General features: G+C 44.6%; 1 protein-coding gene across 1 annotated transcript; it reads left to right on the top strand.

Annotated features, from left to right (window-relative positions):
- Nucleotides 1–2,069: 2,069 nt before the first annotated feature.
- On the top strand, nt 2,070–25,496 carry LOC145822029 (uncharacterized). Its single transcript, XM_082918601.1, has 5 exons — nt 2,070–2,189; nt 2,284–2,877; nt 2,966–3,064; nt 3,273–3,449; nt 25,209–25,496. Exons 1-5 carry the CDS (start codon nt 2,088–2,090, stop codon nt 25,494–25,496), a joined length of 1,260 nt encoding a protein of 419 aa, XP_082774727.1. The 5' UTR covers nt 2,070–2,087.
- Nucleotides 25,497–26,945: the final 1,449 nt, after the last annotated feature.

Raw genomic sequence — 26,945 nt, 5'->3', positions numbered from 1 at the left:
ACTTAAAATTTTCTGAACACGCAGCCCGGATTAGATAGTGAACACGCAGCCCACACTAATAGAAAGTTGAACACGCAGCCCAAACTTAAAATTTTCTGAACACACAGCCCAGATTAGATAGTGAACACGCAGCCCACACTGATTGAAAGTTGAACACGCAGGCCAAACTTAAAATTTTCTGAACACGCAGCCCAGATTAAATAGTGAACACGCAGCCCACACTGATAGAAAGTTGAACACGTAGCCCAAACTTAAAATTTTCTGAACACGCAGCCCAGAGTAGATAGTGAACACGCAGCCCACACTGATTGAAAGTTGAACACGCAGCCCAAACTTAAAATTTTCTGAACACGCAGCCCAGATTAGATAGTGAACACGCAGCCCACACTAATTGAAAGTTGAACACGCAGCCCAAACTTAAAATTTTTTGAACACGCAGCCCAGATTAAATAGTGAACACGCAGCCCACGCTAGTTGAAATTCGAACACGCAGCCCAAACTTCAAATTTTCTGAACACGCAGCCCAGATTAAATAGTGAACACGCAGCCCACACTGATTGAAAGTTGAACACGCAGCCCAAACTTAAAATTTTCTGAACACGCAGCCCAGATTAAATAGTGAACACGCAGCCCGCGCTAGTTGAAAGTTGAACACGCAGCCCAAACTTAAAATTTTCTGAACACGCAGCCCAGATTAAATAGTGAACACGCAGCCCACGCTAGTTGAAAGTTGAACACGCAGCCCAAACTTAAAATTTTCTGAACACGCAGCCCAGATTAAATAGTGAACACGCAGCCCACACTAATAGAAAGTTGAACACGCAGCCCAAACTTAAAATTTTCTGAACACGCAGCCCAGATTAGATAGTGAACACGCAGCCCACACTGATTGAAAGTTGAACACGCAGCCCAAACTTAAAATTTTCTGAACACGCAGCCCAGATTAAATAGTGAACACGCAGCCCACGCTAGTTGAAAGTTAATTATACTGAACACACAGTTCGTACACTTCACTTCTGAACACACGGCTACTTCATTTTATTTGTATGCAGCTTATTTTACTTCATCGGCACATAGCCCATCCCATTCCATTGGCACGCAGCCCAGTTCATTTCATTGGCACACAGCCCATTTCACTTCATCAGCACACAGCCCATTTCATTTCATCGGCACACAGCCCATTTCACTTCATCGGCACACAACCCATTTCATTATTGACACATGTATTCATTCTGAATGCAGGTTGGTTCCCGCAGCGTACGGGGGTATGGTTCCACCGCCGCACGGGACTGGTACGCTGAGCTCCCGGAGGCTGTCCGAGATTTGGTAGATTTGGCAGGATTCGGGGCTTTCTGCGTTGGGTTGTCCCGTTGCTCTGCCAGGAGGACTCTGATGGCAGCCTTGGTAGAGAGATGGTGGGACACCACCAACTCCTTTCATTTCTCTGCTACCGGGGACATGACCATGACGCCTTTAGATTTCGCTGTGTTGACTGGCTTAGACATAGGAGGTTGGCCCATCCCCTATGATGAGGATATGGGCGAGTGGGAGGCCGCTTGGATGTATCTATTGGGGGCTCGCCCGCCTGTTGACAGGGTTTCTGGGAGAGTCCGATACACTTGGTTCTCTTCCCACTTCCGGCGGGCGGAGATGGTGCCCGAGACTCCTGAGGAGACGGAGCAGTACGCCCGTGGTTTCCTTATGTTCCTCTTCGGGACTACCCTGTTCGCCGATAGAGGGAACACAGTCGGGCTATACCTGCTGAGCGCTCTGGTTGACCTATCACAGGTCCATCGATATGACTGGGGTGGCGCCGGCCTGGCTACCCTTTATTTTTATATGAGCGCGACCTCCCGCGGGCGGGGAGATTTACTTGGCGGCTACTGGAGAGCCTGGGAGGTACTTTTCTGTCCCCTTGATTTAGATTTCTACTTTTCATTCCTTGTACATTGCACTCACAGCGCACTTTTACAGTCTGTATTTTGCTCTCAGCATTTCGTACTTACATTCTGCACTGCTTTTCTCAGCTATGGGTCTATGTATACTTCCCAGCATTGGCCCCGGAGTTGGAGGTGGCAGGGTTCCCCATGACCCCATACTCACTAGTGTTCGAGGGCCCGCACCGGCCGAGACCCCGAGAGACCCTCATTTACCTGCGACAGTACTTTGACACTGTGCGGCATTCGGAGGTACTTCAGAACTTTCAGTTCCTTTCATTTTTAATCTTTGATTTGCTCTGTATATTCCCGATTTCTGATTGGTTTATGCATTTATCATCTGCAGATCTCATGGCAGCCTTGGGCGCCCCTGGGTGATGGTCTCCGACTTCAGTATACCGGAGGGTCGGGCATCTCCCAGTATAGGGTCCTGCTCGAAGGGCCGGTTGGCAGGGCATGGTTCCTGGGGGAACGCTTTCTGCGCCAGGTATGGGGGTATCTTTCTCAGGATCCTCCCGCAGTACCCCCAGTCAGTATGCGGACTGCTGACAGGCTCTCTTACTCAGAGGTAGTCGGCGCTATGCTGGGTAGCGATGCTTTACTATATCTTGAGGAGGGGGACTACGCCACTTACCATCACATATATTTGATGCCTCCATTGACGGGAGCTCGCACCCCGATGACGAGGCCTGCCGGTATGTCATCCACGGGCCAGGCCCGAGCTCGGGCTACAGACGCCCCTTCTACTAGTAGGGCTGGTACATCTAGAGGTGGGGGTAGACCGGTTCCTCCGGTTCCGTCTACTTATCCTCATCCTGGATGGCCAGATATGCCGACTGAGTTGATGGCGTGGCAGTATGGGGCTATCTCTCCGACCCCGATCCCGCTAGAGCCTCCGATGCCCAGTGATCAATACGCCATTGATCCTGACTCACCGCTGGTATGCTCCACTGTTTTTTTTTTTCATTCATCATTCAGATGTTTAGACACTCTTTTGTTCACTGATGATTATGAGCTCATATTTGTAGCCATCGCGAGGGTACATGGAGGAGGTGGTTGGACTGGTGGCCACACTCGAGGGCATGGTCCTGCGTAGGGAGGCACAGTTGTCTGTCGCGGGCATTCAGGTACCCTTCAGTTTTCTGGCATTTATCATACTTCTGATGACATGCTGATTTCTACTGCATCGATAGACTACTTGTGTAGAGCACATCTGACACACACCCCACTTGTACACTGTATTTACATGCACCCGCTTCACGTAGCCTTTGCTTGTATCTGTATCTGATGTATATATTTGGACTGATGTATTTGAATTGAACTCTTTGTTTTCAGATGCCTTCATGGTCCGGTCAGCCGCAGGCCAGGCCACCTGGGCCTCCTTGGGGAGCTGGGCCATTTGGACCTTTTCAGGGAGTTGGGTCACCCGGGCCTTTTCAGGGGGCGGGGCCATCCGGGCCTTCCCGAGGAGCCGGGCCATCTAGGCCTTTTCGAGGAGCTCGAGGAGGGCCTGTCCGCAGATGCAGGGCTCACATTGTAGAGGTGGAGCCTGATGAGGAGGAGGAGGATGCTGAGGAGGAGGAGGAGGAGGCTACCGATCGTCAGTCAGAGACATCTGCTGAGGAGGGCTCCGGTCTTGGTTCGGGGAACAGAGGCGAGGCTGAGGGGGATCCTGAGGATGACAGCTCCGACTCAGATGATGATGACGGTGCAGAGGTTGTCCCGCAGAAGAGGATGAGGAGTGCTTCTCGTTCCCGCTCCCGAGGACATTGATGTTGCTATTTCCTGCTTTATTTTTCTTTTTGCTAGTAGTTTGTAGCACTTTGCATATTGTTAGGCAGTTTTATTTTTTGTAAAACTTGTACCTTTGTTCGTTGTAAAGCATGATGGAATGAAATAGCTTTTGAAAAGGTGTTTGTATTTTAAACTTTAGCATCGTATCGCATCATTTTATTTTGCACAAAAATGAAATTGAATGGGAGTGTGCATTGTGTAATCACCAAGTCAGGTAGTGAACCGACGCAACAAACTAAGCAACTCAACCTACTAAGATATAACAGAACCTTAGGAAGTTTACAACTCGATAAGCAAAATGCAACAACGTTGACAACGCAAATAAACAAGACTTTAAACAAAGATTGTTTAAACAGAGCGCAATGACTCAAAAACACGAAACACGTCCGCTCGACAAACAACTCGATAAGCAAAACAACAACTCGATAAACAAAACTCAGCAATAACAGAGTGTACTTCGGACGATCTGGGCACCGGGACGCATCCGAAACAGAGGGAAATGAAGGCCTTTGACTCTCCCGTTGCACGGAAATGCTTGGGATTTTCCCTCGAAGGGTAAAACAGGGCCAAAGGGATACACTGCAGCATTGCCGGCCATCTTTGGGAGCCGGCCGGCCAAATTTGTGGAGAGAGACAGCTGGCCGGCCATTTTTGTAAAAAGTAAATGGCTGGCCAGCCAAAAAAGGTGGCCGACCGGCCACTTAGTCCTGCAGCCAGCTGGTTTTTGACACGTGTCCCCGTGAATAGTGTTTTTCCCTCTATAAAAGCCTCAACTTCGGGAACATTCATTTCATCTTAGTTTTACACAAAGATGGAGGCATTTCTCGCGAAAAATCTCACATCTTGGATCTCTTCTCTAGATGGCTCGGAAAAGCTGAATTTCCGGGGTCTCGGTTTGAATGCACTATTCACGCTGAGCCGTACTCCGCTACAGCTCCCTTTTCTCCATGCCGCGGCAAGGTTCTGGAATCCAGTGACGCACGTTTTTAGCTTCGGCGGCCAAGAGATGTGTCCCACTTTCGAAGATTTTCAGGTTTTGATGGAGTATGAATGCTCTGAAGTGATCTTGCCCCAGCTCCGTTTTGGCCATGCACTTTGTCCGATGAGTGCTTGGATTGGCTCAATGAGGAGGCACAGGTTGGGCCTAGCTTGGCATCAGATGCTTCGTCCAGCTCTAGGAGGGGACGCAGAGATACTTGATTCAACTATGCCCCAAATTTATTGCTTATTTAGCGTTTTCAAGTTTTCTTTATGAATGTACTAAAAAAAGCAACTTCGACTGTAATACAAGAACAGGAGAACTCAGTTTTGAAATCAATGAAATTGAAAGTTGTGGTACTGAAAGTTTTCCGCTTTTGGTCCAAAAATGGTCTTAGTCGTAAAAATATTGATTTGAACAAAGTCAACTTTTATTAAAACTTTTCAAAACTATTTTCGATGTGGATCAGAACTGGACACGCCGAAGATCTGTCACTGAGATGCACAACCCCAGATCCCTACAACTGGAAAGTTGCCCCTAGTCTGAAGAACAATGCGGCACTTCATGGCAACGGAAAGTTGCCTCTTGTCTGAGTAACTTTGCACCGTCGCGGCAATGGAAAGTTGCTCCTAGTCTGAAGAACAATGCGGCACTTCATGGCAACGGAAAGTTGCCCCTTGTCTGAGTAACTTTGCACCGTCGCGGCAACGGAAAGTTGCCCCTAGTCTGAACAGCACTGTACCGGAGATCGCAATAAATGCTGATGGATAAAGATGACTGATATGATCAAAATGGACAGAGTTGATCGGGGAAAAGTTTATGGCTGAACTTCCAGGTGAAGTTGCCTACGTATCCCAAAGATGGGAATCAAGCCTTACGTAGTTCAGGCCCAGGTTCACTCGAGTATTTTCACTCTCCTTTTGCGCTCTAACTTTTGCCAAGGCCGCCCTTTGCGGGTTTTCAACCTTGCGAGCTCAGTTTTTATATTTTCTAATTTTTTGTGCTCTGACTTTTGCCTAGGTCGCCCTTTCGGGTTTTCGGCCTAGCGAGCCTCTCAAGGGTAGTATTTCTTCAACTTGTCCATATTGATCGGTTGTGAGAACTCCAAGCCATCTAGATCCATCAGAACCACAGCTCCACCTGACCAGATAGCTTTGATGATGTAAGGACCAGTCCAATTGGGTTTGAACTTGCCCCTTGGGTCGTGGATGGGAGCTCGGTTGTCTTTGAGCACCAAATCTCCTTCTTTCAGATTCCTGGACTTAACCTTCTTGTTGAAAGCCCGGGCAATTCTACGTTGATAGCCTTGGATATGGTACAGTGCTTTCAGTCTTCTTTCATCAAAGAGCATGAGTTCTTCGAATCTGCTTTGCTGCCAATCTGCTTCGGCTATTTGGCATTCAGCCAATACTCGTAACGACGGAACCTCAATCTCGATGGGTAGAACAGCCTCCATTCCATAGACCAATGAATATGGAGTTGCTCCAGTAGAAGTTCTGATTGAAGTCCTGCAGCCCCACAGAGCAAATGGCAGCTTGTCTGGCCAATCCCGGTAGGTTCCCACCATCTTCTGCAGTATATGCTTGATATTCTTGTTGGCGGCCTCAACCGCTCCGTTGGTCTGCGGTCGGTATGTAGATGACTTATGGAAAGCCACATTGTATTTCTCCAACAAGTCTATCACTTCTTTCTTGAAGTGGGAACCATTATCTGAAATTATCTCGTTTGGCACCCCGTAGCGACAGATGATGTTATTTCTGATGAACTTTGCGACATGCGACGCCTTCAACACCGTGTATGATTGGGCCTCGACCCACTTTGTGAAATAATCTATCGCTACTAGGATAAACTCATGCCTGTTTGACCCCTTCGGGGTAACAGCTCCGATCACATCAATTCCCCAGACCGAAAAAGGCCATGGTGAAGTCATGTTGTACAGCTTTGACGGCGGGATGTTCATGCGGTTTGCATGAATTTGACACTTGTGGCATCGCCGAACAAAACTTATACAATCCTCCTCCATGGTTGACCAGTAGTAGCCCTGTCTGAGGATTTTTCTGGCCAACATTACTCCATTCATGTGTGCACCGCACTCCCCCCCATGGATGGCTTCCATCAGGCGTTTCGACTCTTCAGCTTCTACACAGAGCTTATGCATTCCCAGATGACCCCTTTTGTACAGCTTACCCCCGCAGATAATGAACTGAGCAGCCATTCTTCTGATGGCCCTCTTATCCTTGGCATTTGCCCCTAGTGGATATGTCTCCTTTTCCAAGAAGTTCCAGATGTCGTAATACCAGGGGTTGCCGTCTTGAACCTCATCTATGGCGGAAATCGACTCGTATGTTGGCGCAAACTTTTGATCAATAATGACTGGACGCATCCGGACTCCGGACGGGATGTCTATCATGGAAGATAGAGTTGCTAGTGAATCTGCAAACCTGTTGTTCTCTCTTACGAGGTGGGTGAAATTTAGCTTCTCGAACCGAGGAATTAACAAATCCAAGGTTTGGTGGTAAATTATCATCCTTTCCTCCTTGACTTTCCAATCTCCTTTTGCTTGAGACACAACAAGGTTCGAGTCCCCAATGACGTCCAACCGTCTTACCCCCAGTTCTAGGGCTACTTCCAGGCCAGCAATACATGCCTCATACTCTGCTTCATTGTTGGAGACTTTGAACCGAAGCTTGAATGCTAAAGGGATACGGGAATCGTCAGGCGCTATCAGCAACACCCCTATCCCATACCCATACTTGTTTGACGCTCCGTCAAAGTACATCGTCCAAGTTTCATCTTCGACGTGTAGAATGGCTTCATCTGGGAATAGATACTCAACCGCTTCATCCCCCTCAACCAGGTGGTCGGCAAGGAACTCCGCTACCGCTCTCCCTTTTACTGACTTGCGCGTTACATACTTCAAATCAAATTCTGAGAGCAACAGCAGCCAACGAGCTAGCCTACCCGTAAGTGCTGGTTTCTCGAAGAGATATTTGACGGGATCCAAACGCGAAACCAACATTACAGAGTGAGCTAACAGGTAGTGTCGCAGCTTCCTGGTTGCCCATACCAAGGCCAAACAAGCCTTCTCCAGCGGTGTATAGCGGGTCTCGTAATCCAGCATCTTTTTGCTCAGATAGTAGATGGCTCTTTCCACTTTGTCTTCTGACTCCTGCGCGAGCATGCAGCCCATGGTAGTCTCAGTTACCGAAAGGTATAATATCAACGGTCTCCCCGGCTCTGGTGGTGACAACACGGGCGGGTTCTGTAGATACTCTTTGATCTGCTCAAAAGCTGCTTGACATCGGCCGTCCCATTGGAATTTCTTTCCTTTCTTCAGGAGACCAAAAAGTGGTTCACAAGTCAAGGTTAATTTAGAAATAAACCGTCTTATGAATTGCACTTTACCCAGAAAGCCTCGCACCTCCTTTTCAGTCCTTGGTGGTGGCATTTCTAAGATGGCCTTGATTTTGGAAGGGTCGACCTCGATGCCCCTTTGTGTAATCAGAAACCCTAGCATCTTCCCTGCTGTAACACCAAACGTGCATTTCTGGGGATTCAGTCGCAACCGAAACTCTTTGATCCTTTGAAAGAATTTTTGTAATGCGGTGTAGTGGCCCTCTCTTTCTTTGGACTTGACAATCATGTCGTCCACATACACCTCGACCTCTTTATGGATCATATCATGCAATATTGTAGTTGCTGCCCGTTGATACGTAGCTCCAGCATTTTTCAACCCGAATGGCATCACTCTATAACAATATGTACCCCACGGGGTAGTGAACGCAGTCTTCTCCCGGTCTTCGGGTGCCATTACTATCTGATTATAGCCTGAAAAACCATCCATAAACGAAAGCAAGGCGTGTCCTGCCGTGAAATCCACCAATTCATCAATGTGTGGCAAGGGAAAGTCGTCCTTCGGACTGGCCCTGTTCAAATCTCTAAAGTCTACACAGACCCGAATTCTGCCGTCCTTCTTTGGCACCGGAACAATGTTGGCCAACCAAGTTGGGTATTCAGATACCAACAGGAACCCTGCGTCAATTTGCTTGGTGACCTCTTCCTTAATTTTGAGAGCCCAGTCCGGGCGAATCCTTCTGAGTTTCTGTTTGACAGGGCGGGCCTCGGGATCAAGAGGGATCCGGTGCTGTACAATCTCAGGATCGATTCCAGGCATGTCTTCGTAGGACCACGCGAAAACATCTTTGAAATTTTTTAATAGAGCGACTAAGCGCTCGCGCTCCTCTGAAGACAACGTGGACCCGATCTGGACCAGCCGCGGGTCCTTCTCAGTACCAACATTCACAGTAGTGATTTCATCCATTAAAGGTTTAACAAATCTTTCCTGCTCTTGATCAATTAATCGTTGCAAAACTGGAGGAATTTCTTCCTCGTTGTTTTCATCAAAATTTTGAAAATCCTGATTTAAGCAATAAATCAAAGGCACAGAAAAATACTCAGAAACCACATCCACATCATTCTCATTAAATATTTCCAAGCCGTCAGATTCCTCTGTTACAACAGACTCAAAAGAAAATGAAAATGACGACCTAGACAGGACTGTGGTATCCGGGTTATCACCCCCAGGAATACCGGACTCAGACTCAGTCGAGCTGGAATCTGATTCCGACGCACAAGATTCGGTAGAATCAGATTCCGGCTCACTACCTGACCCGGAGCTGCTAGATAAAAAGCCTTCTTCATATTGCCAGATGAGAGAAGGTGCGATAGATGCATCCAAGATCGGCGCTGGAAAGCCCGCAGCTATTTCATCTCCAATCATAGAAACCGAAGAGTTATCCCCCAAGCACTCTTGGTCGATCGGAGGATCTGATAGTAGACTCGCCAGTGCTACCCCCATTTCAAGCTCTGTGCTCTCAGGATCCACTGTTCTACACTGCTCAACCTCAGTTGGTGGGTCTGTCTGCGCTTCGGCAACGTCATTCCCAGATAATTGTATGTCGAAGAAGATTTCAAAACCAGGCACGCGCTTCCCCTCCGCGTTTAGCCATGGCTCCGGGAAGCCGCAGAATGGAAAATCTTCCCCCTCCCGGACGAAGCGTCCGTTTAGGGTACCCCAGATGGGCCTATGCATTAACTCAAATGGTTTCCCGGCCTTCTTTGCCCTGGCCCTTCCGGCCATTTCTTTTCCTTTCCTCACCCAGTCCTCTTTGGTGGGCAGATAACCCAGTCCAAAGGCGTGAGGGTTGTGTGGCACTTCGGCCAACACTGAGACGCCCTTCCAGCCACTTCTCCCTAATCCCATCCCGGGAGTATGTTTTAGCTTGTTCATGAGGTAGATAGATTGAGCACTAACGTACATACCCTCATTCACAGCCATGACATTCTGCACCACTTGAGCCTCGGCCAAAGTGAACCCCGACAAAAAGACATCCTCCGTGCCGTGCTCGATCTCCAAGACAGGTGTGGACACTTCCGGCGGCGGATGGATTGATGAATTCCCAAAAACGATCGCTACCCCTTTCCCGTGAGGGTATTTTAGCATCTGATGTAGAGTGGAAGAGACTGCTTTGACCTGGTGCAACCACGGTCGCCCCAAAAGTAGGTTAAAGGTTGCGGGAACGTCCAATATATGAAATTCAATGCTGTGTTGTCCTGGACCAACCTTGGTTTGAATTTTAACAGTCCCCATCACTTCTCTGCTGGTATTGTCGTATGCTCTGATCACTTGGGTAGTTGGGACGAAGTCCGCGGGTTTTAACCCGATTGCATATGTCGTTCTGGTCGGGCAGACATTAATCGCAGACCCGGTATCAACAAGTACCACCGGTATCCACTTATCTCTACATTCCACAGAAATATAGAGAGGTTTGTTATGATTTGTGCCCTCAGGTGGTAGCTCCTTGTCCGAAAAGGTTAATGCCGGGGAACCTCCTCCCGGAAAAACCAGCCCAACCAGCTGTTCAGGCGTGGTGTCTATGGAGAGTTTGGACTTGTCCATAGCAGATAGGACGGCTTCTCTATGTACTCGTGATGCCATTAGCAGTCCCCAGATGGAGATGTCTGCTTGTATCTTTTTTAACTGTTTCAGCACAGCTTCCTCCTCAATCTGCTTCTCCTTCTGTTTCTCCGCTTCTCTATCCTTCCCGGATGCCTCGGGTTGGTCCAGGTGTGGGGGTTTGAAGTACCGCCCACTTCTCGTCATATGGTCAACCTCATCGAGGTACCAAGTGTCATCCGGTTGATTATTTCCCCAGTCTTCATCCGTGTGGGCAAGACATAAGTCATCGTCTTCCCACCACATTCCATCGGCAGCCAACAGACACTTGTCTGGCTCCGGTTTAATTGCACTTGCAGTATTCCCTGTCAACATGCTCGCAGCATTTTCTATCTTCGTGCAAACAGCACTTTCAGTCCCCTCAGGGCCTTTAGCTTTCCTAATTCTCTCAGCCTCTTCAAACTTTTCTCGTTCCAGCTGCATCAGTACAGCTGTTTGTTCAACAATTCCCGTATCCATAATACCCATGTCCCGAGCGGAATTCTTAGCACCGGCGCTCTCCGGCGATACAACTTGACTTTCGGCCGTTCCGGCCACAATTGATACTTCCGCCCCTGCCGGGCTCTGTTCTGGTTGGGCTTCCCCCACTGCATCTGGTTGATCCTCGAGCCATCCAGTGGCCTCCGCTGATCCCTCATAATCATACCAGTTGATTGATGCATCCCCCAGTTCCTGGTCATCGAAAAATTGCAGGTTGGCAAAGTCCTCCTCTGCGGCTGTCAGATCATCTGCCCATAGCCCAGATCCATCCTCCCGGATCATGCATAGCTCTCCTGTCTCTGGCAATTCTATACCTAGCCCAATTCGGCTCGTTGATAGGATGTACTTGCTTGGATCATAGGCTCCCCTAGCAAAACTCTGTCCAGTCTCAGATTCAACAATCTCATTCTCTCCCAAAATCTGCCCTGCCCCGTCTTCGACGGTCACCACCATCGGTTCTGGTTGGGTTTTGGAGATGTCCACCATGCACAAGAAATCAGTGCAATCGGGGAGGAGCACCTCCGGCTTGGGTAGGTGGGTGGGCGTAATATAGATACTAGGATCGTAAGATGCGACCCCAGTGTGGATAAAATTAATTCTGTTGGGAGGGGGAGGTTGGTTATGTGGTGGGAGAGGGTTGGTTGTGACATTGGGTTTATCAGGAGGCGCGATCACCTGTTTGTCAATAAGATCCTGGATCTCATGACGCAATCTGTAACAACGGTCGGTGTCGTGACCGTGTTGTTGGTGATACGCGCAGTACTTTGCTGGGTCATAAGAGGGGGGGAGTGGATTTGGTAATGGCTTTGGCTCCAGGGGTTTCAAATGATTTTTTCTGATCAATATTCCCAGAACTTTGGTCAGGGGCATATATAGCGGGGTAAAGGTTCTTTGGCCTCGCGGTTGGAATCTGTTGGTTTGTGTGTTGCTTCCGGACGCGCCGGAGAAGGGTGTGGCAGCCATAGGCCTTGGAGGGGGAGGGGGAGTGGTGGTGACCATACTAACTTCCGAGGCTCTTGTATTTGCAGCGCCACTCGGGCCCGCATTGTTGTTACGGTTGAACGTCCTCCTCGGTTGTTCTCTGTCGTGGTCAAACAGACCTTGTTTCATTGCGTCTTCGATTTGCACCCCCATCTCATGTAAATCTGCGAAAGTAGGAAAGGGGACTACAATCATTCTCTGCATCAACTTTGGGTGGAGATTGCGCACAATCATCCGGATTTGATCTTTGTCAGTGGGCCTTAAAGCCATCATTGACGCCTTTGCCCTCCATCGGATCACAAAGTCCGAGAAAGTTTCCTTGGGCTCTTGCCTTGTCGTTTCAAGATCACGGGTTGTGATCTCGATCTGAGTGTTGTATGAATATTGCGCGACAAAGGCCTCAGCCATTTCATCCCAATTCCTTTTCACTTCATCTTGTAACTTTGCGTACCAATGGGCGGCCACACCCGACAGGGTTCGGCCAAATAGTGAAAGCTTCTGTGGTCGTGTTAGGCCCATTGGCCGCAAGATGTCTGCAAACAGTCGGAGATGGACCATGGGGTCGCCGGACCCATCAAAGCGGTCGATTTGTGGCATTTTGAACCTATCGGGGAGTGTTACGGCCTCCTCGGTATATCCGTCTTCGATATCCGGCATAGCCTTGACCCCTTGGGATTTCTTGAAGAGCTTCTCCAGTTTGCTCAATTTCAGAGCTGTATGATCAACCTCGACCTCGAAGGGAGAGTCCGGGTGATTGGATGTATGGACCTTGGACAGTTGTGGCGGAAGCGGGGGCGGAGCTGGCCCCGTTGGAAGATTTGTGTCCTCTTGCAGATTCTGGATAGTCGGCACAGTATTCTGGGTGTTTGGAGGAGCGTTCTGAACAACAGGTGTCTGCTCAGGTATTGGAGCCCTCGCCGGAGGAGGAATTTGTTGTGAAGCGGATGCTGTATTCTGTTGTTGCAGCCTGGTAATCAGCTCAGCCTGCTGGGTCATAATCTCAGCTTGTTTCTTAGCGAGTTCATCCCGGCGAACGACATCTTGCTGCATGGCCCGCATGGTTTCCTGCATTTGGCGCATCATTTCCTCAACTCCTGTTGGTGCCGTCATACTGTTTTGATCTATCTGAACTACTGGCAGATCTGTCTCAATGGGGATCTCAATCCGACTGTCCACTGATGGGGGAAACCACTGTTCTGGTGATCTTTGTTCAGATACACTGCGCTTTTTCTACTTCCTTCTGGTAACAGGGGGTAGAGAATGGAACACTGGCTGTCCGTCGATTAGATCCTCAGATCGATGGAGTCGACGACCTCGTGTCCAAAGTGCTTGGGGAATGCCTGCTGGGTTGGAAGCAATTGTGCTAGAACTGACCTAGCAAAAGAAAAATAAAGCGAAAAGGAAATAAATAAACAGATAAACAGACAGCATAACAGCTTAAAATAAAATGCATGACACACAGCCGGGCATAATCAACACACAGTCAATAAGCTGAATACACACTGTCCTCAAACACTGATTATTATCCCTGTATCACTGCCTCCTAAAACAGAATCTGATACCCGCAGATAGCTGATTCTCAAATACTGGCTGATGCCCGCAGGCCTGATACCCATAATACTGAACTGATGCCCGCAGGCCTGATACTGACAATATTGAACTGATGCCCGCAGGCCTGATACCCAAACTCATATACTGAACTGATGCCCGCAGGCCCGATACTGACAATACTGAACTGATGCCCGCAGGCCTGATACTGACAATACTAAACTGATGCCCGCAGGCCTAATACCCAAACTCATATACTGAACTGATGCCCGCAGGCCTGATGCCCAAACTCATATACTGATACATGCATTCCTGTAGAGACGCACTCTAAAGCACATAACAGATAAGTGAGAGCCAAAACACCCCTATGTTGGGGTAGGGTTTCCCTGTCCTATTTTGTCAGGAACTAGGGCTTTACTACGCACAGAGCGGTTTCAAACAACCTATAAACGGGTAAGCAACCTGTCCTAATTTGGAATGGTCACTATGGATCCGAATATGCATTAGGTCGAATGGTCAAAGAGGGTGCCCCGGTAAAACCGGGGTTTGTGTTCCCATACTGGCAGAGCCCACAACCGGTCAGCCTTATGGTCATGCCTTGACAAGACAAGCCTCCAGCAAACCGTTCAGGAATAGCAGATGGCAAACACGGTGTCCTAGGCGCACCAATGCAAATGCAATGCAAAGAATCACACAAGTGTAATAAAAAACAGATATCACGAGTTCGAGTCAAGTTCTCTAAATCCCCAGCAGAGTCGCCAGAAACTGTAACAAGCCCGCGGGGGACCTCGCTACAGCTCGGACTCGACTTCGTCAGTCACGGTTCTAAATCTGAACCAAAGAGTCCAAATCCGGCAAATCGTTTTGAGAAAATAGATTTTTTTGAAAGAAATGCCAAACATGGACTGCTTTGCCAGATACAGAGTTGCCACCTAAATATTTTATTTTGAGAAATTTAGGAAACCCTGACTCGGTGCCAAAAGGCCACGTGTCCGTCATCACCAAAGTTGCCTCGGCTCGGGAACTTGGGTACGATTAGGGAAGGTCACTTCGTGAGCACCCCCGCTCGCCCGGTCATAGACCGGCCTCTACTAACCATGATATCAATTTTTGAAAACTTTGTGTGTCCTTATTCCGGTTATTAGCCTAGGTTACTATGTGATGCGCACAACATATAAGTATAGACTGAGTTGCCTGAATTGGAACAAAACATTTCATGTTTGTTTATTTGAAAATTGTTTGCTACCCGCAGGTAGGCTTGAAACATTTGATGATTTATTCCAATTCAGATAACCCAACCTTCACCCACAGGCATTCAGGCAGTTATATCATATAAGCACATAGCCTCATGGTAAGCATGCTATTCATGGCAGCACTCACACGCATGCAAGGATGCTAAAGCATAAAACTTACCGAGTACTCCAAGCCAAAATAGAAACTCATTAGAAATCATGCATGAATCCTAAGTATACAGAAATGCCTAATGCAACACATGCAAAATGCAACTATAGCAGGCTCGGTTATTCTAAACATGGCATATGGAATGCTACAACTAACATGTATTCAATTTGGAATTGAAAATACAATGCAGTTAGTATGATGCGCCGAGCCCGGTGCATGCGAAACAGATGAATAAATGCAAACATGCCATCATACTGTATGCTAATTGAAATATGCCCTAATCTAACCATCATAAGCAGGTAAATAAAAGGGAAGAAAGACGTGGGGTTGGAAGACATACATCACACTCACCCACACTTATTACAGCATTGCCCTCGCTCGGAGGGTCCGAATAAATAATACAGTCCCGAATGAAAGAATATTACAGTCCGAATATTACAGTCCAAATAATATACAAATTCCTAATTAATTAATGAATTAACTAAGAAAATAAATAAAACTGGCATGCAAGCCAGGGATTGCCTTGCTTCTGATGGATGATGCATGTCCGGGTTGTCTTGCGCGGAAATCCACCGAGATGCCCCGATTAGCCTCTGTTTTACAATTATTCTTGAAAAGCGTGCCAAGTCCCGGAAAGTTGCTGATTCCTGATTTTGCTGCAACAGGGAGCAGGAAAGGGGCATAGCAGTGTATTTCACAAATATATGCATGCCTCGATCCTCGTGCCACCAATCACGCATACCGAAGCATGATGGCCGAGGAGTCGAATTGCACAATTTAATGTAGGATGAATGCACATGAAAACACAACAAAACCTAACTCCATCATGGATGATCCGGAGTGTCGGTGACTGGGAAATTGAGACACATTCCGTCACTCGGAGTACGAAATGCACCTCGTTTCCCATGCCCGGACTAACTCCTATCCCGAACACGATGCAATATGCATGACATGCAACTAAGATGCAATCCTAACATACACCATGCTATGAAAGTGAGATGCCTCGGAATGCGTGCACACGGGCACGCAAACCGAGAAAATGACAGAATGCAATCTAAGATACAACCTAGTATGCACTATGCTATGAAAGTGAGATGCCTCGAAATGCGTGCACACGGGCACGCAAACCGAGAAAATAACAGAATGCAATCTAAGATACAACCTAATATGCACTATGCTATGAAAATGAGATGCCTCGAAATGCGTGCACACGGGCACGCAAACCGAGAAAATGTCAGAATGTAATCTAAGATACAACCTAGTATGCACTATGCTGTGAAAATGAGATGCCTCGAAATGCGTGCACACGGGCACAGTGAGCCTCAGCCACACTCACATAAGATGCCGATGGATGAAAATGAAGTGCCTCGAAATGCGTGCACACGGGCACGCAAACCGAGGCAATGGCAGAATGTGATACAAATGACATGAAAACATGATATGGGCTTATACCAACATGAGTGAGCCTCAGCCACACTCACATAGGATGCCGATGGATGAAAATGAGGCGCCTCGAAATGCGTGCACACGGGCACGCAAACCGAGGCAATGGCAGAATGTGATGCAAATGACATGAAAACATGATATGGGCTTATACCAACATGAGTGAGCCTCAGCCACACTCACATAGGATGCCGATGGATGAAAATGAGGCGCCTCGAAATGCGTGCACACGGGCACGCAAACCGAGGCAATGGCAGAATGCGATGCAAATGACATGGAAATGGAAAGCAATCATTCTAATAGAATTTCAGCACTAAAATATGGGGGAAAACAGTCCCGAAATTAGGCGAAATGACACTAAATGCATGGAATTGTCCCGAAATGCGAATTTAGGCACCCGAAATGGCCTATAGCTATGCCAAACATGCACAATATGGACATGTAATGCAAAGACAGAAGCTAGGCAGTCCCAAAAAAGGCACTTTCACAGTTATGAACATGGCCAAACAGCAAGCATAGGTAGGGCAAAAATGGCATGCAAGAATAGGGGCCAAGAGAGGGGTAATGAAGCAAGTGATATAAGAAAAATCCAAACTGAAAAATTCCCTTCTACAACACTGAAGAGGGACCAAAAATATGCACATTTACAGTTTATGGCAGCCTCAAAATCAGTATACAAACATGCTAAAAAAAGGCACAAGATTGAGGCTCAAAAGGTGCTATAACATGAAGTATACAAAATAATCACCAAACAGAAAAAAAAATGTTAATGAAACATGAAGTATAGGCCAAAATAAGATTATCTCTAGGCCTGTAAAATGGCCAAAAACAAAAACATGGTAGGCTAACAAAACATGCAAGAATGGGGAATAAAAGAGAGATATAACATGAAGTGGCATATGGAGGTCCCAAACCATGAAATGACATAAATGAAACATGAAGAATGGACCAAAATAAGCACTTTTTCAGAACTGTAAAATGGCCAAAAACAAAAGCATGGTAGGCTGCCATTGCATGCAAAAATGGGACCAAAAGGGGAGTATAAAGGTAAGTATAACATGGAAGTCCCAAATGGTGTTGAGCCCTTCTTCAATGTTGAATAGGGGCTCAAAATAAGCCTAATATAAGTTTACAACATGCCCAAAAACAGATTACTCATGGGCCAAAAATAGCATGCAAGATTATGACATATAAGAGGATCAATGAAGCAAGTGCATCATGGAGGGCTCAAACAGGGTTGAGCCCTTAATGAAAAGTGAAGATGAGCTCAAAAGAGGGCCCCTTTTAGTTAGGGATGGAGCTTGAAACAAAAAGCATATAGGGCTTACAAATGGATCAAGAAAAAGGGTCAAAAGAGGAGAAATGTTACTCACCCTTGAAGACTAAAGCTTTTGTTGCTTCTTGGACCAATTTGCAGCTCCTTTAGCCTTTGAGAAGCTCTCCTTGTTGCTGGAAATGAAGTGGTGATGGTAGAGCTTGGTGGTGTAGAAGAAATGGTGATTAGGGACTTGGAAGTTTTTTAGGAAATGAGAGGGATAGAGAGGGATTTGTCTATGGAAGCTTGAAGACAATTTTTTCTAACCCCAACATATGATATGGCTTGCTGGTTATAAGGGCAAAAAAGGGGGTGCGAAGGTGGGGGAAAAGGAGGGCAACTTTCCCCCACAAAATATCCCCCGGATATTGATATTTTCTGGGGGATAAAGCTCTACAGCTGTAAAGTGAACAGTGCAAGGATCTCGGCCAGCCAGTTACTTTTGCTGCAGGTGGCCGGCCGGCCACACCCCCTAGCCGGCCGGCTAGGGGTCAAAAGGGTCAAGCAGATTTAGTGGCCGGCCACCACATGATGGTGTCCTCCCATGTGTGTACATCACAAATATGTGGTTCAAAGTTCAAGAATGTGGGTCCAAGGGGTTCAACATTAGCCCGGAAGGAGGGGTTCAAAAGGGTCAAATTGAATTAATGGCCGGCCACCACTTTTTAGGGTCCTCCCATGTGTGTACATCACAAATATGTGGTTTGGGTTTGAAGAAGATGGCCCCAAGGTGTTCAACATTAGCCCGGAAGTGTGAAAAACGGGCGTCGGAGGGCGTCGGAGGATGTATAACTGGTTGCTGCAACAATTATTGGCCTCCCACCCTTCAGTGACCTTCCTAGTCATAAAACAGAGGTACCTGCCAAAAATGAACGAAAACCGTTGCAAAATGAATGTTCGGGGGCCAAAACACGCAGTTCGAGGTCCCGAAAATGGGCTGTTAAACACCGACAGTGGCATTCGGCCACGAAGTGGGTTTCTCAGACCCCAGTGTCCCTCAAAAGGGAGAAAAGAGGAAGTATGCCAAAAATCAGAGCAAACGGAGATGGTTAGGCGGTCCCGAACCGAGGCACACGGCCAACGATCCCGAAAAACCGGAAACCGGACTCCGAAATGGGAAAAATGGCCTACGGCCACCAAATGCAGCCCACGAACATTGAGAGATGGTCTACGGGACCTCTCTCTCCCCTCAGGAAAAGAAACAAAGAAAACCGAGCCTGGTTCGCAAACCGAGGCAAAGCACAAAAGAGGGTTCGGAAGTCCGGAGGTAGGGCTCACGGCCGCAACTCTGAAACTTCTGAATGAGCACATTATGCAACATCACCAAGCGCTCAATCAGTGACGTCTGAGTCTTAAGGTCGGTCAAAAATGGGGTGTCTACACCTCGTGAAGGAGGGTCCGAATGAATAAAAGCTTACTAGCTACGCTAATTAAGCTAGTTATTACAATATTTCGAATGAATAACGAGCTTACTCTAAGCTAGTTAATTAAAACAATTTAAATAATTAACTATCTAAGCTAATTAAATATAACAAATGAAACTAATTAGCTAAATACTCAACTAATTAAACAAGTTAACCACGAGGCCTCAGGAAACGAGGGATGCATCCATGCTTAATTTTTCGCCCGAAAGGCCACTGTTTTGCTGCTGCAAGCCTCTATTACACAGAAGCATTTACACTTTCTCCTTCTGCAGATCAAATCTGTTCTACCTCAGGAGCAATCTGCTGACTTTTCATTGGTGGCTGACAGGAGGGTTGGTCGGCCACTGCTGATGGACGGTCGGCCAACAATGGTGGCCGGTCGGCTACTAGTGATCTGAACTTCCTTGCTGCAACAGAGAGCAAAACTGTATACTTTTGAAGGTTTTGTTTGTAATGTTACCCTCCTTATCATTAAACAAATTCAAAGGAGTGACACTCTTGGCTCTCAAACCATCAACCAAGCAATTTCATTGCATGATGGCCAAAGAACCAAGTTTATACAAGTTTAATGAATGCAAAACAAAACTCAAATGACCATCACCCTATCATGCATGATCAAGGGCAATGGAGACCTAGGAAAGTGGTACATTTCATCACTTTTGAGTATGAAATATCCCATTTTCCTTGTGTTCAAACTAACGTCCGATTTGAACACATGCAATGTAACACAAAAGAATACTTATCTTGCCTCTTTTACTTACCAATTTTGTTTACTCATTTTAATTACCAAATCATTCCTTAATCCATTAAGTCCGTTAGTGAGTGTCCTCTAATGGAAAAAGGGCTCAAACCAAAAGTTGCTTTAGGCATGAAAGAGGCATTACACTATTGGCAATGAACCCTCTAAGGGATTAAACCATTGGGTGTAGCACTTCCATTTCATACTTAGGCAAACGAGTGTTTTGAAACCACTTTCAAAGCAAAACAAAAGAGTGAAGAATTGAGGGAGATTACAGAGATTGTAGTGCTGAAATTAGGTGAGAAAAAGCACTAAAACATGTAATCAACTCAAATCAATGATGGTTAGAGCCTAAAACACCAAGCTAGGAAAGGATTTATACTACAACTATACAAAACAAGACCCAAATGAACAAACCAGCCCAAAGCAGAGCTAAAACAGGTTATTTTAGAAATTAAAACATACTGGACTTGAGCTAAGTTAAGCTAAAAAAACATGCTAACATGTGAAGCTGACTAAGCATGCAAACATGACACAATGAGGGGAGGCTAATTCCTCCAAATTTGGACTTAAAAATAAGTTTTTTGCCACTAAAAAACCTCTGAAATTTAGTGGCTAAGAGGTCCAAAAAAGTTGGTTTGAAAGTAATGAACAAAGGTACAAAAGCCTTAAGAACTAAGATGCAAGAAGGGTGGACTACCCTTTAACTGAAAATAGCCTCAAACCAACACTTTTGAGCCATAAAAACAGAACTTTTTTTAGTTCAAAACCAGTCTCAAAACAATTGAAAAGGATGGCAAAACAAGTATACAAAACTAGTATAAACAAGGTAAGTGTTATACCTTTGAAGTAAAGCACAAGTTGGCCAACAATCCAAGCCAAAAACCACCTTCTAGAGCTCAAAGAAGGTCCTAAGTTACCTCAGCCCAAAGACTCGCAACTTTGGTTAAGGTAGTGTGTGTAATAGTGTAGAGAAAACAAGCTACAAAGCACACAATTGTAAGAGAGAGAGAGAGAGAGAGAGAGAGAGAGAGAGAGAGAATTTTGGTCCAAATTTTCTAACCTTCCAAAATGGGGAAGGAACCCCCCTATATATAGAAAAACAAGCCTTGTGCTTAGGAACATCCTACCAGACACGTGTAGGAAGATGCATCTCAGTGTGCCAACAGCTGGGACAACAACCAACAAATATCTGGAAAAGCACACTGGTGGCCGTCTACCACCACTGTTAGCCGACAAGCACCATCCATGGTTGACAGCCTATGATGGTGGCCGATAGGTCACCAAGAGGTTCCAAACACAAAAACAACAAGATTTGGTCCAAAACCAGGCAAAGAAAAGGCCAGGTTTAGAAGCTCAAAGACAGGGCATTCCGCCGAGGACTTCGGGCACTCAAAATGATCACACGCAATCATAATCACCATATGCACAAGTGATGACGTCCAAGTCTTGAGGACAGTCAAAAATGGGGTGTCTACATAAGGGAATTGTAACAATACTAACTACAACAATAATATACAAATAAAATGGCAACCATAATATTTACAATGACAATAATTATAATAAGAATAATAATACAACATTGATAATTACAAGAAGGCTAATAAAAATATTGATCCAAGCAACCATGAGGATGATCGCATGCACAGTGCCCAGAAGCTGTTTTGTCTGCCCAAACTGCTCTGCCTCACTTTCAGCCACTGCCCTCTGTTTCTGCAAAAGGTCACTGCTTACCACACATTGGAGGTTGGCTGGCCCCCAATGAGGCCCGACTGAATCCTAATAAGGTTGACCGACCCTAATTTTCATGCCAAAGCCTTTTTTGTGCTCTAAGGTGAGGTTAGTGCAGACAGAGCCTTTCTAAGCCCTGTTTGTCCCTTCTACTCTCCACTATCATAAAACTCAAGAGAAGAGTGAATTCGAATCCGAAACCATCAATTGGCACAAGTTGATAACTTGATGATTTTGAACACAATTTGGACAAACTAATTAATAAATGCAATGAAGACGACCACCCCTCCCTCTCATCATGGAGGCTCAAAGAGAGAGATAGACATGCTTCAAGTTTCGTTAAAATATCATGGATTGATAAGTGACAATTCTCGAAGCGATAGACTCAGCATATCGTCAGGCCAAATCCAACCAATTTTTTTGTCTTCTTTATGGTGGTTTCATTGATTTTAGGTCAATTTTTTATTAGTCCTTTCCATTACTTAATCAATTTGTCTGAAGTGATGTTTAAGTCCACTAAGTGAGAATAAATGTCAAACGAAATGTGATCCATAGCATGAAAGAGAGACTATACATTGAAGATGAACCTCCATAGAGATTAAACTATTGAGCATAGATCTCTTTCTCATGCCTTGAACAACAAGCAGTTGTTTGAAATAGCTCTTGAACAAAAGAAAAGAAGAAATGAGGGAGGGTGCAGAAATGATTATGCGAAGTTGATCATTTAAAATGAAACTCTTTGCATGGAAACTAAGTAAATAAAGCTATCAACTCAAATGACTCGGTGTCTAAGGTCTAAACAACCAAAGCCATGAGGACTTACAGCACAACAAGTATGATATTCAAAGCATAAACTATTTAAATGAATTAAACAACCCATAATAATCCCTAAAATGTAAAAAAATAGTAGCTAAAAGCAAGAGAAAGTAAGTAAAAAGAGTAGAGAAAAAGCTATGGAACAAAGCCTAAGGAGGGGTGGCTAATCCCTCCACTTTTTGCAATTTTAAGTCACATATTTCAGCCCCAAAACAATCCAAGAACAGTCCCAAAACTGCCCAAAAACAGTGGCTACAAGTGTGTTTAAAGAGCACAAGAAGATAGACAAAAACAAGAGATATAAAGCTAGCAAGCAAAATCAAGGAGAGGTGGCTAACCCCTCCACTTTTGAGACTTTTAAACCATGTTTTTCAGCCTTTTTAAACTTTGAAAATTAATATAAAAAACAAAGAAAAAAGTGCAAAAACAAAGGTATGAGCTATGAAATAAGGTGCAAGAAAGGGTGTTAAACCTTTCTACCTTTGGTAGCTATTCAACCCCAAATTCCAACACTTAGAATGGATCCAAAATAGTAGGGAAACACAAGAAAAAGATAGAAAAAGATTGAAATGAAAGTAAGGAAAAAGGTGACAAGCTTATACTTCTTGAAAGAGAGGATGCTTCTTAGTTAACAAACTTGATTCAAAACACCCTCAAGGTTTTGAAATTTAGTTTGAAATCTCAACAAAAAGCTCCAAGAACAAGCTCTAAAGGTGTACGTATTATGTATGTCTTGTTGAAAAAGGTTTGAAGGTGAAGAAAGGTGTTCAAGATGAAAGGGTAACTCTTCAAAGCCTTTAGAAAATTTGCTAACCCCCAATTTTGAATACGAGGTCTCTATTTATAGAATTTGAGCCAATTTGGTCAAAAATATCTTCAAACAAAGCCAGCTGTCCAGTTCTTGCCAGCTGGCTGTTTGGCGCTATTGAGAGCTAGCCGGCCTAAAAAATATACAACCGGGCCCAAAAATGAAAGGTTGGCTCTAAAAGGCACAAATTCACAATTTTCATTGAAAGCCAGTCGGCTGCAAATGAGCCACGGCCGGATTTAAATGGACTCGGCCTAGTCCAAAAATCTGCATTCCAGGCCCGACTTCCAACTGGCATATCTCCCTCGTCTAGACTCGGATTTAGGTGATTTTTTAGTCTAAATTGAAACCCTAGAAGTCTAATTTCCAATGGTGGTAGCCTTACATATAAATTCTAAGTGGTCAAAGAAATATTCCTAATTTAGTGAAGGTTGCTCATTTCTATCTTAACAGTTTGATTCCCAACCTCTTCCTAAACTAGTTTTATTCTCTCCCTTCTTATTTCATTCAACTCCAAACCTATAAATAAGATGTTTTTTTAAATATTTTTCAAGGAGTTTACCTCCTTTCCATTTATTTCCACTTTGTCCTTACTCGATTTACTGAAAAGTATAATATTTTAATCGAAATGCGAGCCTCGAAACATCGTAGAAATATTTGAAAATGTTTTTTGAAAGGAGGGTTTCAGGGTCTAAAATAGCTTGGCCAAAATGGGGTGTAAGGTTTGGGATTAGAGCTTGAATCTAAATTTCTTCACCGAAAATTCAAAAAATTGCATAGTGTAACTTTCATTATCGGGTGTTTGGAATAAAGTGCCCAAGTCTTAAGGGCTGTCAAAAATGGGTTGTCTACAACAAGAAAGATCAAGAAATTACTTCCTTTATAACTCCAAGGGAGTTGTATTCCTATATGGTAATGTCATTTGGCTTGAAGAATGTAGGGGCAACCTTTCAAAGGATGATCACTAAGATGTTTGCTCCTTTATTTGGCAAGACAATGGAGGCATACATTGATGACATGATAATCCAATGCAAGAATGAGTATGACCATCTTAATGACCTAGCTGAGATGTTCAAAATTTTAAAGACTCACAAGCTATGATTGAATGCATCCAAGGGTGCGTTTGATGTGAAATCAGGTAAATTTCTAGACTTCTTGGTGACCAACTGTGGAATAGAAGCAAATCATTCACCAATTAAGCAATTTAGGAGTTGGAAAGACCGAATACCCCGAAAGAAGTGCAACATCTAGCGGGATTGGCAGCTGAGCTAAATAGATTTATAAGCCGATCTTCAGATCATTGCAAACCATTCTTCTAAGCATTGAAATTAAAGTTCAGCTGGAATGAAGAATATGACCACATTCTGGAAAAATTAAAACAATATTTGTCCTTACCTCCACTCTTAGTGACCCCATTGCTTAGAGAAGAACTCTATCTGTACCTTGTAATTTCTTAGCATGCTATCAGTACAGTGCTTTTTTGTGCAGAGAGAATACAACATTTGCCAATTTTCTATGTAAGCAAAACTTTGCTCGGCGTTGAGACAAGGTACCTACCATTGAAGAAGTTTGCCTTAGCTTTGATGATGGTTTTAGAAAGTTAGCGCACTACTTTCACGTGTATACAATCGTGATGCTAATAGAATTCCCTTTGAAGGCATTATTTGAAAGGGCAGATTTTTCTAGGAGGATTTTGAAGTGGGCAGTGGAGTTGGGGCCATTTAATGTTAAGTTCCAACCTAGAACCGCAATAAAGGCACAAGCCTTGGCAAACTTTGTTGTCGAGTTCTCTCTAGGAATCCATTATGTTTGTCCGGTTGACCTCACTGAAGAAGCCGAGCAAGGGGATAGGCATCGTGGAAATTGCACAGCCTTCAGCAACCTTGCAACAAGTTAAAGCTTTACCTCAAACGGATGAACCTTGCACCGTGCCATTGAGTTTAGCAATAGTAGCCCCATCTACTGGACCTAATGATGCACTGCAGGGGAGTGAAGAGCTAATCCAAGCAGTAGAGGAAATAACTTGCAATGAAATGCCTGAAGAGGATGTAGTAAAGCAACCAATCAAAGAAATCGTTGAATAATTGAGTGAAACTCCAGCATGACCAGACGACAATGTAGTTGAAGAAATAATAGATGTGGAAACTATTCATTGAAGAAGCTTCCAACAAGTATGGAGCTAGGCTAGGAGTTGTTCTTATTTCATCAGACTACTTAACTGTTGAGCAATCAATTAGACTTGAATTTCCAGCCTCCAATAATGAAGCAGAGTACGAAGCGCTTTTAGCCGGTCTGAAATCAACCCTCCGCATGAAGGCAATTGAGCTAATGGTATATAGTGACTCTAAACTGGTGGTCAACCAAGTTTTAGGCGGATATGAAGCCAAAGATGACAGAATGACCAGAATGTTTCAACACTTATATAGGTCACTTTTGTCCTTATTCTTCATTTTGGTTGGAGACCCCTATTTTTTTGCCATTTTAAATAGGGATATAATATTATTAGTAATAATAATAATAATCGAAGAAACCAAGTGGGATATTCTGACTTGAATTTATGGTCAAATTGGAGGAACCAAGAGTGACTGTATGACTCATTTTGATATAGGAGAACTTTAAACCAGGAATCCATATAGTCATAATAACTATACTGGATTGTATGACAGGTAAATCTCTGAGTTGAAAAGGAGGACCTCATTCATCAAAAGAAACTATATTGTGGATGTAAAGATAATGGTAAACAAAGGAATTGATAATTCCTCTACTTCCCAAATTAGTAAACCAGTTTACTCTACTCACACACACCTTCAAGAAAAAGATACTATATCTCAAAATTCACCTACTCAAACTGATTTTGAAGTAGTTCCTTCAGTCAACCCACAATTATTAACAATAAGTAAACCTTTTACTCCAGACCTTAATAAACTTCATGCTGAATTCACCTCTACTACAAATAAGTCAAAAAGACACACATATAGGAATACTTATGATATAAAACAACAGTCTAAAAGTACTAGAAAATGGTATAAATTTATGATAGAAATCAATACCGAAATTAATTTCTTTGATTATTTAGAAAATTATTATCAAAAAGTAAATGTTATTACAAAAACTAAATGGAAAACTTCCCCTACGACTTTTGCTTCATCTAGTCACCCTCCTTTAGAAACCATACATATTGAACATAAAGGAACCATCGTTCATGCTTCTCCTTTTAAACTTCCCGATGAAGAATCTGAAATTTAAAAAGTTATTGAACAAAATAATTATACCAATCAATGTTTAAAAACTATTGGTAAACAACTAGATAAACTCGAAACTACTTTTGAGAATTACTCCACTAGTCCTACTTCTACAAGTAAACCTTTAGATAAACCTCTTATTAATCTTCCTAGTACTAGAAAGCGATTAAGCTTAGCTACTCAAGATAATACTACAGTTGAAGCCATTGAAAAATTATTTAACAAAATGTCTACATCTACTACCAGCAAAGGAATTACTGTCCTAACACAACAACCTCTACAAGAATTTCC

Source organism: Camellia sinensis, chromosome 3 (assembly GCF_055761805.1).
Source record: "Camellia sinensis isolate YWXY chromosome 3, ASM5576180v1, whole genome shotgun sequence".
Taxonomy (NCBI): Eukaryota; Viridiplantae; Streptophyta; class Magnoliopsida; order Ericales; family Theaceae; genus Camellia; species Camellia sinensis.
This window is presented reverse-complemented; position numbering and strand designations above follow the sequence as displayed.

Excerpts from the sequence above, each read along its gene's own strand:
- LOC145822029 (XM_082918601.1), top strand. The coding sequence starts at position 2,088 with ATGACCCCATACTCACTAGTGTTCGAGGGCCCGCACCGGCCGAGACCC. Across the intron at positions 3,065-3,272 it reads TGTCTGTCGCGGGCATTCAG|ATGCCTTCATGGTCCGGTCA; the intron begins GTACCCTTCAGT and ends CTTTGTTTTCAG. Across the intron at positions 3,450-25,208 it reads GAGGAGCTCGAGGAGGGCCT|GAATCCATTATGTTTGTCCG; the intron begins GTCCGCAGATGC and ends AGTTCTCTCTAG.